The 16,853-nt window shown below is 45.1% G+C and overlaps 1 protein-coding gene across 1 annotated transcript in view; it reads left to right on the plus strand.

The window, feature by feature from the left end:
- Positions 1-16,853, plus strand: part of LOC103269648 (neuron navigator 2) — a 411,491-nt gene that overhangs the window by 141,176 nt on the left and 253,462 nt on the right. Inside the window, exon 3 of the mRNA XM_008067217.1 lies at positions 822-874. Within this exon, the coding sequence (XP_008065408.1) occupies positions 822-874 (53 nt within the window). The remainder of the gene's footprint in view (positions 1-821; positions 875-16,853) is intronic.

The following is a 16,853-nucleotide window of genomic DNA, read 5'->3' on the forward strand; positions in this document are numbered from 1 at the left end:
TCTACAGCTGGGATTCAAACTGGGGTACCTTTGCCTCCAAAACTAGTGATCTTACTGCCTTTCTTGTGCTGCTGTGTTCTCAAATGCAATCTGTCTATAGATATCTTAGGCAGTGAATATCCCAGGGATTCTTCTGTACTTAGGATGAACTACATTCACTCTGAGAAACTGGCCGGTTCTTTTTTGTATGAGCACTTGATTTCCTGTTGAATCAACACAACCTCTTTCTATCACTTCTTGGAGTAACTAGGTGCTATTATTGCGTCAGATATATGTTCCTTGATCTAATTTGGATGTTCTATGTGGCCTTGATCAAGCCATTTTTAAGTCTCACTTTCTCATCTTCCCCATTTGCCCACTGCTTTGGGAATAGTATTGGGATAGACAAAAGCAACATTAGTGTTTCTGGCCAAAGATGGACTGAGATGCATTAATCGGTGCCTTTTGTCCCTGGGAGCCAAGTCATAGCTGGATTGATCCATCTTTTTGGGGGAGACTGTGGTTGCATTTGCCTTTCTGAGAGCTCCCTCTGTTTTCCAGTCTCTAAGCATTTCCACAGTGCCCCCTCACTCCAAGACTGTCGTCAATACAGTTGTCTCTGTGTGAAATGACGACCTTGCCCCAGCTGTCCCTGGAGGACGGCATCTCGATGAGTAAGTCCTGAAGCTTGCTAGATGTGTCTCAGCATTTCACATGCCTGCGTTGATTGGACAAACCCTAGTAGGGGCCTTAGGACTTGTTTGGCCTCCAGTGTCCTAAACATCACTTCTGAAAGTGTTTCCCTGGTGATTTATTTTTCTGACTTGTGTTTTCTTTTCCAGCAAATGAGAAGATTGAAGACATCAATGGCTGTCCAAAGAACAGATCGCAAATGGTAAGTGGTGCCTAGGTTGTGTGTGTGTGTGTGTGTGTTTGTGTGTGTTCTGTTAGCAAGCCCTGCCTCTAAATAATATTGACCATCTTGAAAGCATTCACACCAGATGCTTTACTCTGGGGGATTATATTAATAAACTCACAATCATTTCCAAGGAATCATGCTGTGCTTCTCTGACATTTGTTGGCATTTATTGAAAAATGGCTGTGATTTTTATGTAGATGGTGAGACAGCAAAAATGAAATATTGTCCTTGCTCTTAGACACAAATTATGCAGAACTGGTGGTGCAAACATACGTGTGTTTAGAACTTTGAACTGTTGTGACTGGTTTTGCTACCCCCCCAAGTCCCATAACAGTATGTGTTTGTGTATGGTGCTGAGATGGTATCTTACTAACAGAAACCGGGGTACGGAGTGGGACTGCCTTTAAAGGTTAGAATCATGTTAAATCAGAACTGTGACAGGAAATGTGAAATGTATGGTCACATCTGAACCATTCTCAATATAACCTTTACAAGTGATATTCTCTCTGGCATGATGCATTTAAGCTCTGATATTATAGCTTAAAAAAAAAGCATAAACTAATCTTTAAAAATCTGTTCTTGTTGCACATCATCTTTGAATTAAAATTCATGATTATGTTGAGTTCATAAAACGTTGAATTGTGATATTCTAAGTGCTTAGTTTTGCCCTTCAAAATACTTTTCAAGCATGAATACACACAGAATGTGTATTAACAGAGTCTGTTTAGATGATGCTAACACTTATTTAAAATATGAAGGTAGCAACTTAAGAACAACATTTTTTTTAAACTGGACATTCATTAGCTTCCAGAAAGAGGCACAATTTGCTTGACCAGCCCCACCCCACCCCTTAGAGCAGGCACAATTTGATAGGTCTCATTTTAGGATATGCCAGAGTGATTGACATGCCTCGGGCTGACTGTTTAATTTTCTAAATTGTTTGTTATCCCAATGAGCTGGGCAGATAGGCAGCCGTTTCAGTCAACCTTTTTTTTAATGCACAAAACTTTTCTATTATAAAGAGGTCAGTGTGTGTGGAAGGGGAGTCAGTTTCCAGTTTACATTCTGAAACAAGTTTTTCCTTTTGTGTTGTTTCACTGGAGGTTTTGTTTCTTTTTATTTGATCCAGAGACCAACCATTCCTTACATAGGAAAGTCCCCAGGCAGACAGCTCATAGCTGCTTTGACTCTTGGAAAAACTTGGCTGCTATTTTTACTACAGCTACTGCAGCTGTCTAGTATATTAATAATTGAGAAAATTTGCATGATAGAAGACTTAATTTTAGTGCAAGCATTTTTTTTTTTTTTTTGAGTTAGAGTCTCTCTCTGTCGCCCAGGCTGGACTGCAGTGGCATACTCACAGCCACCGCAGCCCCAACCCACTGGGCTTAGGTGATCCTTCCACCTCAGACTTCCATGTAGCTGGAATTATAGCTGCGCACTACCACGCCTGGCTTATTTTTTGACTTATTGTAGTGACAAAGTCTCACCAAGTTGCCCAGGCTGTTGCCCAGGTCTTGAACCCCTGGGCTCAGGCATCCTCTTGCCTCAGCCTCCCAAAGTGCTGGGATTGCAGGCTGAGCCACCACACCTGGCCAGTGCAAGCATTTTATATATGCAATTATATCTTCACATGAGAGATGCATTATTTCCCTTCAGGATATTGATGCCATTGTCCCTGTTCATGGTAATGGGTACATGTAACTGACATTTGAAGGCAGTCAACCTTTTATCCCAATTTGGTGCATTTGTATTTCCTGCCCTTCTGTTGGAGGTGTTGCTTGTTGTTCAAGTCCACTTTCAAGCTTATAAACTACAGGTTGAATAGCCCTTATCTGGAATACCCAGGACCAGAAATGTTTTAGATTTTGGAATACTTGTATTATACTTATAGCATTCCTAATCCAAAAATCCAAAATGTTCCAACGATCATTTCCTTTGAGGATCATGTCTTGTTCAAAAAGCTTCAAATTTTGGAGTATTTTGGATTTTTGGATTTGGGGTGCTCAACCTGTAATATCATCACCCCAGATTCTTTGCAACTTTAGTTCTATATGCAAATAGGTTATTTATAAATAGGAACATAGCACCAATGCAGTTTTATGGTTTCTCTGTAACTCTTTCTGTTATGCTGGTGCTTTATTGTGTGTGTGTGTGTGTTTTTACATGTTGTGTGTGCATGTATGTGTGTGAATTATGTTTTTTTTTAGAACACAAAAATATAAAATTCTATAATTATCTGCATTAATTAGTTCCAGTTAGGGGTGGAGAGGCAGACATGGTCTTGTGGTAAACCTAGCAGAGAACAGTTCAGCACACAGATGCGACTCCAGGAAAGTTTATGAACCACAGTCATTCCATTCTGTCGGAAATTAGACAGGATGGTAAGGAAGAGAGGGCCACTGTTCCTACATCGCAAAACAATACATCCATAAGGCAGAACTCATCAGGTCACACAGGAAGTTCTTATAGGCAGGTATGGGTATTTTTCCAGGTAATAGGACACCTGTGTGTATGTACCTGAGCATACAGAGTTAAAGCATTTTGCTCATGGTAAGTATCATTGGAGAACACAGGGTGTGAGCCACCGTTTCCAGATTCCTAGGTGGTTAACCTCCCAAGTCGACTTTATTTAGGGTGGCCAACGAGAAACATTTGTTGCTGTGGTTTCCTAAATCTTGCCTGTTTGTAGGAGGCCAAAGGGAAAGGTATGTGGAGAGCGTTATTTTGGCAGAAGGAAGATGACACGCAGTGAGATGAGAACTTGGGATGTGTACGCTGCTGGAAGGGCAACTGACTCAACTGAAAATAACGGGCGTGGAGTTAATGTGTTGACTCCCTAAGGAAAAAGAGAGAGCACCTTCAGGGCCCTTAATAATGGAGCCAAAAAACAGCAGTTCTGCTTCAAGCAGGGGTGGTGTGGGTGCTATCCTAGTTTCCAAGAGTCAATTCGTGTCAGCAGCTAAAGGGTGGCTGGGCATGTGAGCTTTCAGGGGGAGTAAGTCCTGGAAGGGGACACCTTTTCCTCCCTCCCTTCACACCTCCTCACTCACCTGGCTGCCCAGGCACTCCATTCTCGACTCTAACCCCTGCTCCCAGGCTCTGCTGCAAGTCTTGCTCTCTTCCCAGAGGATGGGAAAATGAAAGCAGACCATTGTGGAAGAGGAGCTAGAGAATTCTAGGGGCAGCGACACATGGACATCACGGGCCTGATGTTGCATACTTTGAGAGTGTCAATCAACGAACAGTCATAGAGTGCCTACGAATGTCAGGCACCAGGCCAGGACAGGTGAACACACAGGTGAACAAGATGTGATCCCTGCCCTAAGGAACTCAGAGCTGAGTGGGCAAGAGACCAGAGGACAATTCACGGAACAGAACATTGCAGTCACTCCCACAGACCTCTGTGCAAGGTAGAACTCACTGGGAGTGGGGGTGGCATTTTACCCCTTGGGCAAGAGAGTTTTCAGAATAACTTTTTTTTTTTTTTTTTGCAAAGAAAGAAAAGTTTGTTTAAAAGTAAATTAGAGAGAGAGAGAAGGGAGAAAGAAGATTTGTCTCTCCCCAAGGTGGGAGAGGGGGCCAAAGCCAGGAAGCATGGCGCCTGCCATAGCTCAAAGAGCACTTGGCCACACTAGAGTCTAGCAAGGCAATGGCCCTGAATAACTTCTAAAGGGCGTGAGTCCTGAAAGGCTGAGGGCTCGCCACAGGAGGATGATGGGCAGAAGAGGGTCCCAGGCAGAGACAACCAGGCCTGGAACCCATTTCTGGACACTGTGTTTACCTGAGAGTATCCTGGGTCCCGCAGAGGAAGGGTTTGCAGATGTGTGTTTGTTGGTTGTGTGAGACTGCCACACATGGTGTCTGGTAAGGCTCTGCCAGCCTTTCAGCTGTATCAACCCTGTGCTCTACTGTGCCGGGGGTGAAAGGTGGGACACAGACGGGCCCAGAGTATGACAGACTCAAAGGCTCGGAGGCCTTTTCAGACTCAGGCTGAGCCTCCTGCCTGCTCCATCATTGCCCAGATTCCTGCATCTGGGGGAGCAACCTCCAGTGGTCACCAGCACAGAGTTTTCTAGAGGAGGACCCTCAAGGCGGCCAATGCCTGGGGATGGAAGTTCAATCATGGGATTTGGGAAATGAAAACGCTACCCAGGTGGACATGGCTGTTGATATTTTTAATATCAGCATTCACACACCTCGACACAGTGATTTGAGGTTTGCAAGTTCGTGAGCACATTTGATCCTCCTGACTCTGCTGTGGACCGGTGTAACACCTTTCAGGTGAGATACTGAGGTGCCATGCCCAGAACTCAACCCGATGCTTTTCTATCAACATCTGGAACCTCATAGGATGGGACTGTGACGATGAACAATTAGCAGAGTGGACGGCGGTGGTTTCCCCATCCCAGGAGTAAGCCCAGCCTCCGCTTTTTTTTAGGAAGTCCTTTGCCCCACTTCTATCTGATCTAGATGCTTCTGGGGCCAAATCCTTGGAGATGGAGCTTTAGAAACAGCATTCCCTGCCCCACCCCCTCTCCCCTACCAAATCCCTCCCCTTGGCCCTTAAATAAGTTTGTGTGTGTGTGCGTCAGAGCTGGTTGAAATGTTTTGTCTGTTTAACATTGCCATGGCAACCTGGGGGCATCTCTTTGGCTTTCAAGTGGTGTGCTCAGAGTTATGTGTTCGTTTGGAAGGAAAAACATTGCTTGGAGCTCAGCCAGTGGGTGCTGGGGCAGCCTGCCTTGCTAGTGAACCCACTGTACTCCAGGCATTGGCTCACGTTGGAGCCTGGGAATAGCCAGCAGCAGGGGGTGGTTTTCTTTTTTAATCATTATTATTTTAAGCGGCTTGGCTTTCTGTTGTTGATTAGGAGAGGTGCAAAGTTAGGGAAGCTTGCTTGCCTTTTCAGCAAAAAGCCCCAGGCCCGCTTCCCCCTGTATCTGATCTTAGGCATGGCCCCCAACACAGGCCCCTGCTTCCTCTGGCTTCTTCAGCGAGTCTTCCCTTCCCTTGGGCCTCTAGACTGAGGGCCAGCCTGAGCTCGGGAACCAGCCTGACCGGGTTTCAGTTCCTTCTCTGCTGTTTTGCGGCCCTAGTAAGCTCACTCTTTAACCTTTTGAAGCCTCAGATTTCCTGTTCTCTGAAGTGGGATTGATAATGATACATACCTCATAAAGTTTTTGTGAAGACTAATGAGCAATGAAAGTATTCATAATGAATGATCGTAATTGAAGTGATAAAATATAGCCAAAGCTCACAGAGTGTCTGCCTTTTGCTAGGTGAAGTTCTAAGTGCCATGCAAACATCCTCCCCACAGTCCTCTGAGGTAAGTGATGATATCATCCCCCTTGTCCTGGCATATAATCAGCAGTCACTGAATGGAAGTATCTGTGATGATGATGGTGATTTGCTTTAGTGGTCATTCATGTTTGGGGGAACACAGAACCCTTTGACAATCCACCAGCTTTCCATCCCCTAAATTACATGTATCCCAGAAGTTTGCATCGAGTCTGAGCCAATCATGTCCCCCAGAGCTGGCCGGTGTGCCCCTGGGACTTCCACAGACCCCAGGCTCTGTGCCCCTGCTGATAGGGCACAGTTCTGCTCCTCACCCTGACCCCTCAGGGAGCTCTATGGAAAATGCCAGTTCTGGAGTTCCCAAGATAGTAGGAGTCTGAGTTTAGACACAGAGAAGGTCAGGGCTGTGGGTTTCAAACTCCTCCACCATGAACAGACCTCTCCCTTTTCCCCAAATAAAAGCTTCTGTGAAGTCCCACTGAAGCTGTGAATGTGATAAGAGCTGAATCACTGCTGTAAGTAGGGGCAGGTGGTCCAGGGCAGGGCCACCTTAGCTGTGCCCTACAGAAGGCCAGCACCTGGGGACACCCTGGGGACACGCAGTGCAATGGAGCCTGGGGCCACGTTGGGTTCCCACTCTGTTCCTGGCCCCAGCCTGCCTTCCTCTGGTCCTCCTCAGTCTTGGCTCCTCTGTGAAAAGAAGCAGTGGGATTAGGCTTTTTTCCTCTCTGACCCCTACAGGCTACCTGGCATTCTAGCTGGGAGCATGGGCCAGGAAGAATGACTGCTTGGGAATGGGCGTGTCCCTTAAGCTCCCTGGGACCAGTTTCTCTAATAGGGGTAGTAAGAGCACCTGGCTCACAGGGTGGTTTTAAGGCTTCCACGAGATAGTCTACATCAGGGCCACAGAGATGTTACTCCTAGGATGATTTTTCAGGGACTTCAGTATTTTTAAAGAAACAGGTATGCCTCCAAAATAGCCAGCACCACCTTCTAATGGGGGCTTGTTAGTGGGGCTTGCATTTATTTGTATACCTACATCTCTCTGGATGATAGTGCTGGGCTCAAAGGAAACCCCCCGAGAGAATGTGTGTGTCAGAGCAGTATGGCCATTCGACCTTGATTCAGTCCCATTGTAACAGGGTGGCCCTGGGTAATCCTCTTGACCTCAGCACTTCACTTCCTCCCCTGGGAAGTGCAGAAAAGAACAACTCCTCATAGAGCTAGATTGAGACTTCACTGAGAAGAGTCACATCTACTGAGTACTTGGCTGTGTCCCAGGCTATGTGCTAAGAGCCGACATAGTTATTGTTATTCTCCAAAACAGCCCTATGATGTAGGTGCAATTATTGTCCATGTTTTACACATGGGGCATGAGGATTCCAACGATTGCTTTTGGCCCCAGATTATTTACCCAGGAGGAGGCAGGGTTGGAGCCCAAACCCAAGTCTATCTTGTTTCAGAGATGTGGTGTTTGCCCCATGACAGAGAAGGGGAGTCATACAGATGGTCTCCTCCTCACCAACCCCTGGTTGTCATCTTTGTATACAGCAGAACAAGTTAAGCAGAACTGAGGGTTAGCAAGGAGAGAGAGGACTGGATATTTCTGGAAAGAGCCTGAGTTGACCTGTTGATGGAAATGCCAAAGCTGAAGCGAGGGCAGGTGGCCCTGGTGAAAGCCAGCCCCTTGAGATGGCCTCGAAGAGCCCTGGCGCCAGGTACCTCTGGCCACATTCTCTGCTGAGCCCTCTGGGTCAGGAGAAGACCATCTGCAGCGGGATCAGGTTTCCAGGCCCAGTGACCTTGAGCCCCCCCCAGCAGCTGCCAGAAAACCAGCCACATGCCTGGGGAGTATCTGAGATCCTTGGGCAGCTGAGTTGCCTCTTCCCTGGGCCCCGGGGCCTATTTTTACACAGCCCCGAGGGCACACACATGTTGCAGCATCAAGAATGAATGAAGTCCACAGGCCCCCTAGAAGTGGAAGCAAAGTAGAAAGAGTCCAGGGCCAAGGTCAGCCGAAGCATTGCTGCTTCACACCCACCATCACTCTTGTGCTTTGGGCCATCATGCATGCTTTCAAAGATGGCAGCAACCTCCACGTCTGTCTCTCTCCCCTTCACTTATGTTTAAAACTCTCACCCCCTCCCCATTTCCTTCTTCTTACTCTAAAGCACAGAATAGAAGGTTCTTCAAGATCAAGTTACCATCCTGTCCTGCCACTGGGCCACTCAAACTTCATGCCCCGGCCACACCGGATACCTTGTGGTGCACCCAGGAGGCCGCACACTCCTCACGTGCCTTTGTACTTTCAGTCTGCCAGGAGAGACCCTCTGCTTGCCCCCTCTTGGACAATGTGAACTTCAATGTTCAGGTCAATTGTTTCTTCAAGGAGTTGACCTCAGGTGCCCATCATCTTTTGTGTCCCCAAGTGTCCGGTACCTACTTTTAGCATAATACACCCTCTTGTGGTTGTCTGTTTACTTGTCTTCTTGAAGGAGATACTGTGTCTTTCACTTGAGTATCCTAAGCACCTATCATTGAGGTGACTGGCATATAGTAGGTGTTTAGTAGCTGTGGGATGGATAGATGGACAGACAGAAAGACTGAGAAGGGAGCTGACCTGAATGTGTTTGTGTGACTGGGGACTGTAGCATACCATTATTCAGATTCCTTATCTACGGCTGAGCACTGGTTTAAGTACTGGGTATTAATTGGGGTGTTCTTTATGGGATTTAAGAAGTAGATATTTAGCACTTTTCCTAGAAGTTTCTTTCCTTCTCTTAATTTTTTTCTTCCTTGGTTTATCCAGAGGGCTCAAACAGGAAATTTTAATTCCTCTCAGGAGTCATGTTAAATTTTACTTGTGTGAGTTCTTTCATATTGCTTGAGGTATCCTCACAGCCACCAGATTATTGTTGTTGTTGTTGTTGTTGTTGAAATTGGAGTCTCATTCTGTTGCCCAGACTGGAAGGCAGTAGCATGATCATAGCTTACTGTAACCTCGACCTCCTGGGCTCAGGAGATCCTTCTGTCTCAGCCTCCCAAGCAGCTGGACTACAGGTTTGCACCACCATGCCTATAATTTTTTTGATTTTTTTTTTTTTTTTTTTTGTGGAAACAAGGTCTCTCTGTGTTGCCTAGGCAGGCTCAAATTTCTGGGTTCAGGCAAGCCTCCTGCCTCAGCCTCTCAAAGTGCTGGAATTACAGGCATAAGCTACCATACCGAGCTACTACCAGATTATTAATGTTGATGATGAAAATAAAGGTACTATTCTAAGTGCCTTACATGTTTTAACTCGTTCTCGTAACCGTCTTGTAGAATGAGGAACACATTTTATTTCTTCCACTAAAAAGAATGGAAAACTTAAATTGATGCCATGTGATGCACTCTGTCAGAGGCCAGCTGTGGGTCATGATAAAGACCCTCGCTTCCTTTCCCTCTTACTGTAGACCCTTTGTCCCCAACTCTCTTTCAGTGCTTTTATATAATAATACATAGCAAATACTTCAAGTAGGTACCGTTTCAGATATTTAATCTGTATTGACTAACTTTGTCCTCATAAAACTCTATGACAGCAGATGCAGTTACAATTTTTATTTTATAAATGGGGAAACTGAGGCAGAGAGTGATTGAGTAACTTGCCCAAACTCACATAGCTTGTGAGTGGCAAGTTGAGATTTGCTCCCTGGAAGCCTGGCTTCAGAATCTATTCCCTCCACTCCTATACCACTAATTCTACATGTAAGAAAATTGGCTGAAGAAGAAAGACTGTGTGTGGCATTTGTAACCATAGCCCCTCATATAGGTAGAGGTGGAAACTCTGGATGAGATATTCTGTCATAGAAAGGACAGATTCTATCATGGGCAGAAATATAAACATGGGCTCTGGTATCTGGCAGACCTGGGTCCCACACACTGGGCATGTGTGCTAGGCGAGGCAGCCAAATCTCTGTGAGTCTTTTTTCTCACCTGAAAAAGTGGGGTCATGATGAAGCTGCCTTCTAGGGTTCTTGTGAGGGTGAATGAGCACCTAGTCTCGTCCTGGCTCATGATGGGTGAATGTTGGATGGTCGTTCCCTGCTCTGTTTACAAGTTACATATTTCCTGACTATTGTGCATCTAAAGATTTCTTCATATTTAGAAAGCAAGCACCCAGTGAGATAGGATGAACAATGCCCAACCACCCCCAACAGTGTCTGTGTCCTAATCCCCAGAGCCTGTATATATGTTGTCTTACATGACAAGAGAGACTTGGAAAATGTGATTAAGGATTTCCAGATGGGACAGGCCCAATGTGATCACAAGTAACCTTATAAGAGAGAGAGGAGGGAAGGAGAGAGAGAGATGTGACCATCTCTAAGATTCTGGAGCCCGGCTTCCATGAAGCAAAATCAGAGAGGGAGGGAGAGAGAGTTTGGAAGATGCCACACTGCCAGCTTTGAAGATGGAGGAGGGGGCCTTGAGCCAAGGGATGCAGGTAGCTTTAGAAGCTTGAAAAAACAAAGGAAACATTCTTCTCTGAAGCCTCCAGAATATGCGGACCTGCTGATTTCTTGGTTTTAGCCATTGAGACTGATTTTGGACTTCTGACCTCCAGAACTGTAAGATAATACATTTGTACTGTTTTAAGTCATCAAGTTTGTGGTTAATTTGTTACAGCAGCAATAGAAAATTAATACACTCTGGTATTCAAGCAAAATAACTGGCTGAATCAGAGACTAAGCTGTTTATAGCAGAGGCTCATTTTGCTGTAATTGTGAATCTTTTGGCATTCTTAGTTTACTGGAAGGTTCTTCCATCGTTAGAACACTTCAGAATGGGGCTTTTGCCATCTGTACATTCAGAGCAGATTATTGGAGAGTTAGAGGGGAAGGGGAGTAAGGGGTCGAAGGACAAAAAATCACCTATCGGTTATCCATGTGCACAGGTGATAGTGCGATGCAACCTTATAACCAAAAACTACTTGTACTCCTAAAGCTATTTAAATAAACAAAAGAAGACAAACTTTTTTAAAAAGGAAGATCATTGTAGGGAAGCATGTGGAGGACAGAGATCCATGTAGTTTTTTCCCAGCATGGTGTCCACATTGTGGGCTGCCCCACATAGGGCACTGTCACGGGAGAAGCTAGTACATTTCCTCTAAGTCATTGGAAATGAATGCTAGTGTCTCCTGGACCTTTTTGATGCCAGTGTAAACTCACTCACAAGTAGATACTGTATCTTCCAGTTAATGTGTGTTTGTCTTGTAATTAACATGACAGTTAAGCAAATTTTATGAGAGATTTATTGTATCTTATATGCCATTTAATAGCATCAAAGCTTTGTAATATGAATAGTGGTTTTTTAATCTCTTTCAGTTCAATAAAAATCTCCATATTCCCAGCACCTGGCATAGGGCTGGATATGTTAGAAGTGCTCAACTGATTTCTCTCAGATGAAAAAGCTAAACAATAAATGGTCCAACTATCCAGGAATTCCAAGGAGAGGAGAGCGACGTTACACATCAAATTTTTAATAGTTTGAATGCACTATATACTTTTAAATGCATTCAAGAAATTTGAGTCGTTCTCAGCCAAGAGATTCTCTCAAATTCAGTCTCTTCTCTCACAATTTTGCATTTTAACTTAGTCATAAAGATGTATGAGAAGACACCAAAATGACCGTTATTTTTATTAATAGGAGAAATAGTGTTGTGTTTGGGGTTTGGCAAAGCTTCTGGTAGTAGTGTTCTCCAACCTTAATGTGTGTGAGAAAAACCCAGAGAGCTTCTTTTTTTTTTTGAGTCAGAGCATCACTCTGTCCCCCAGGCTGGAGTGCAGTGGCTCACGGCCACTGTAACCTCAACCTACTGGGCTCAGGTGATCCTTCCACTTCAGCCTTCCAAGTAGCCGGAACTACAGGCATGTGCCACCATGCCCAGCTAATTTTTTTATTGTTATTATTTTATTGTAGAGGCAAGGTCTCGCCAAGTTGCCAAGCCTGGTCTCGAACCCTTGGGCTCAGGTAATCTTCTTACCTTAGCCTTCTGAAGTTTTGGAATTACAGGCTTGCGCCACTGCTCCTGGCTCTAGGGAGCTTATTAAAACAGATCGCTGGACCCCAACCCCAGAGTTTCAGATTCACTGGGTCTAGGGGGAACTAGAAAATTTGCATTTTTGACAAACTCCTCGATAATGATGATTTTGCTGGCCTGGTGACCACACTTTGCCAAGTGTGACATGTTTGTGTTCGAGTCAAGTAATAAAAGCCTCTTGGGTGGGAGAGAGATGACTGTACAAACATACATTTAAACATATATTCATTTGTAAAGTTGTTTATAATCTTTATTTTTTTTTTTTTTTGAGTTGGAGTCTCACTCTGTCGCCCAGACTGGAGTGCAGTGGCCGCTCCTGGCCACTGCAGCCTCGACCTGCTGGGCTCCGGTGATCCTTCCACCTCAGCCTTCCAAGCAGCCGGAATTATAGGCATGTGCTATCACGCCCAGCTGATTTTTTTTTTTTTGATTTATTGTAGAGATGAGGTCTCACTGCCCAGGCGGGTCTCGAACCCACGGGCTCAGGCAATCTACTCATCTCAGCCTCCCAAAGGCGCGAGATTAGTGAGCCACCAAGCCCAGCTAGTTGTTTATAATCTTAAAAATTAATATTTCTAAAGGAGCTGTTTAAATTGGACAAAATAATTGGAATGAGCAAATCTGTTTGCTTTGGGAAGGCTAGGATGCTTAAGGCATTCTTTTGTATGTTGTAAATCGATAGGATCTGAACTGTGCATGTGGCTGTGGTCTGGAGAGAGTTTGAGGTACCTTTTCTCCCCCCTTCTGGCTCACTTAACCCCCGTAACTCATGGTTTCCTCCACTGAACTTTTTCTTTTTTCTTTTTTTTGAGTCAGAGTCTCTGTCTCCCAGGCTGGAGTGCAGTGGCATGCTCATGGCCACCGCAGCCTCGACCTGCGGGGCTCAGGTGATCCTTCGGCCTCAACCTTCCAAGCAGCTGGACCTACGGGCATGTACCACCACACCTGGCTAATTTTTTGATTTATTGAAGAGATGAGGTCTTGTCAAGTTGCCCGGGCTGGTCTCAAACCTGTGAGCTCAGGCAATCCTCTCACCTCGGTCTCCCAAAGTGCTGGGATTATAGGCGTGAGCCACCATGTCTGGTCTGAACTTTTGGGATGATAACCCTTTAGCATGTTGTTCTTAACCACCTATATCCCCACTACTCTCAACTTCTTTGAAGGCAGGGTTGCATCCGTCCATCTGCCCACACTGCCCAGCAACCTGGTCGGTGCTCGGTGACTATTTAATGAAGAAATTCCCATCACTCCTGCCTTGGGACAGAGGCGCTGAGTGGCCAGCGGTGCTCAGTACAGTTATAGAACTTGACAGATGTAAGGATGACCGAGGTTGTGAGCAGGGAGGGAGGTACAAATTCTTGAGCTGAAAGAGAAATTGGATGGTGATTGATAACCATGTAGATTGTGGCTTATATAAAAGCCATCTGGACCTCGGGCTTGGATCCACCTCTCTGCACATGTCTTCATGGAGTTCTTACATTTCAACCTAGCATCAAAGGGGTATTTGGGGTGGGGGGGAGTATGTGTGGTTTTTGTTTTTTGTTTTAAAAACGTTTCCATGAGGTGGAACTTAACAAGGAATTCCTGTTTGCACTTTGTAAGGCATGGTCAGCCTATGGCATCTGCATGTTGGGAACTGGTCCATAGATGAATGCCAGTGTCCTCGCACAAGCAGAGGGTAGAGAATGATTGGTCAAAATGCCAAGTTGAGGTCCCAGAAGACACTTTAAAACAAAAAATGAACAGATGCCAACAGCTAGGTAAAAACCAATATACGTCACAAAAATGTCCCATGGGTTGGCAATTCACAGATAAAAATTGACAAAACTGGGTAGCAGCTGCCCTGTTTAGGTAGATGTGGGCTGTTTGTCGCAATCTTCACCATTCCCTATTGTCTTCTACCCAGCCTCTTTTACTCATCTGTTACCTGCCTATCTCTCTATACACATCTGAGGTTTTTGACTCCCAAACTATTATGTTCTCATAAGTATTGTGAGCTTCCTCAGGAATCCTAACACTGGTATATGGCAATTTGAAAGATCCCTGTTTTAGGAGCATTTTGATTTGGAACTAATACCTATTAATGCTTTTATTGATTTAGATTATTCCTGTTCCTGAAGATTTAAGATACTATAGAATGGCTGGTGTGGTAGCTCACACCTATAATACCAGCATTTTGGGTGGCTGAGGTAGGAGAATTGCTTGAGCCCAGGAGTTTGAGACCAGTTTAGGCAACATAGCAAGACCTTGTCTCTACAAAAAAAAAAAACTTAGCTAGATGTGGTGGTGCATGCCTGTAGTCTCAGCTACTCAGGAGGCTGAGGCAGGAGGATCACTTGAGCCCAGGAGTTGGAGACTGCAGTGAGCCATGATTGTGCCACTGCACTCCAGCCTGGGCAACAGTGAGACCTCAACTCAAAAAATAAAAAGATAAAAAATACTATAGAAGAACTTAAATAGCCTCCCCAAGGAAGTCACTCCTTCCTCTGTGAAGTGTTCTTTTTTTTTTGAGTTGGAGTCTCACTCTGTCACCCAGACTGGAGTGCAGTGGCCACTCCCAGCCACCGCAGCCTTGACCTGCTGGGCTCCGGCGATCCTTCCACCTCAGCCTTCCAAGTAGCTGGAATTACAAGTATGTGCTACCACGCCTGGCTGATTTTTTGATTTATTGTAGAGATGAGGTCTCGCTGCCCAGGCGGGTCTTGAACCCGCGGGCTCAGGCAATCCACTCACCTCAGCCTCCCAAAGGCGTGGGATTACAGGCTGAGCCACCAAGCCCGGCTTGAAGTGTTCTTTATCCTTTTGATGTAACTGTTGGATTTGGTTGGATGGACTGATTACTTGTGGCAGTGACCACACTACTGAAGATGGGGCAAGGAAAATGACCAAATAGGTAGCTATGTTTTTCCTTCTAATTCTAGCAAAGCTCTGCTCATACTGCCTAACAACCTGAGCGATACTCAGTGAGTATTTAATGATGAATTTCCCATCACACCCACATTGGGACAGGATGTTGTGAGTGGCAAATGGTGCCCAGTAAGGTTAAACAGCTTGTGGCTGTTAATACACGTTTTTGCTTTTGTTTTTTTGAGTTGGAGTCTCACTCTGTCGCCCAGACTGGAGTGCAGTGGCCGCTCCCGGCCACCACAGCCTCCACCTGCTGGGCTCTGGTGATCCTTCCGCCTCATCCTTCCAGTAGCTGGAACTACAAGCGTGTACTACCACATCCAGCTAATTTTTTTATTTATTGTAGAGATGAGGTCTTGCCAAGTTGCCCAGGTGGGTCTCGAACCCGCAGGCTCAGTCATTCCACTCACCTCAGCATCCCAAAGTGCGGTATTACAGACTGAGCCACCAAGCCCGGCAATACACCTGTTTTTATAGGGCCTCACAGCTTACAGAATTTGGTCTTCAAATTCCAACTCTGCTGTTTAATAACTGTGCTTTAGGAAGACACTTAGATAGTCTATGCCTCCATTTACCCATCTGAAAAATGATAGTAATGCCTACCTTTTCTAGGGGTAGATAAAAAATATAGTGTAAATGAAGTAATAACATACAGGAACAAGTAGAGCCCAGTGTTTTGTGAGAGTGCAAATAGTAGTTCCTGGCGGGGCCTCTCTAAGACTTTCAAGAAAGGGATAATTATCCCCATTTTGCTGAAAGGAGAAATTGCTCCGAGGCTCAGAGAAATTAAGTAAATACCTTGCCCAAAGGTGGCCACGGAGTCCTGAGAAACCCATAGTTCCCTAGGCTTTATTTGGTATCCTTAATTCCTCTGTTCACCATTGAAATCTCTTCTAATGGCTCCCCCCATGATGACTCTTTTGAGATGGGTTGACTCTTCCTACTTGAGTAGCTGTCATGGATGAGAAGGCATCCCACATGGGTATGAACATGGTACAGTTACAGAGAGATGGATAGAGGGCAGAATCTGTCCAGAATCTCCTCTCTCTCCTCCTTTCCCCTGAAGAGGAAAAGGTTGTGCACCCTGGGTTTCCACTCATGAACTGCTAGTGCTGACCTTTCGTGAGAGATTTGAGATGAGTCAACTTGGAATTAAAACCTTCCTCAGCCCCACTGTGTTTCACTGACGGGGTTATACAGAAGAAACCCTTAACCCCAAGCAAAGACCTTGAAGGGTTGACTTTCGGATGGAGTATTTCATCTGACTTCATCTTTTCTTTCTCATGCCTTGCATAACCAGTCTTGTGGGACTCCTTTGAGAACAATTTGCTGGAGTTTGATTCTGCATTTCAGGATTTACTAGTTGCTTCCTTTATGAATGACTAGGAAGTGGTCTACGTTTATGATCGCCCAACAGTTTAATTCTAGCCCTTGGGGAGGGAGTGGGGCATTATATTCCTGATATATTGATATATAGTTAGAACTATATCTATATATCAATATGTGACCATTTTTTAACCAATAAAAATGACAATTTTATCCAGTTCAACAGAATACTTGACGAGCATGTAAATAATGGCAGAGATGAGCTTTACATGACAAGTTAAAAATTGTCGCCAGGCTCAGTGGCTCAGCCTGTAATCCTGCGCTTTGGGAGGCTGAGGTGAGTGGAT

This window comes from Carlito syrichta, unplaced genomic scaffold (genome assembly GCF_000164805.1).
Source record: "Carlito syrichta isolate Samal-C Ts95f unplaced genomic scaffold, Tarsius_syrichta-2.0.1 Scaffold309408, whole genome shotgun sequence".
Taxonomy (NCBI): domain Eukaryota; kingdom Metazoa; phylum Chordata; class Mammalia; order Primates; family Tarsiidae; genus Carlito; species Carlito syrichta.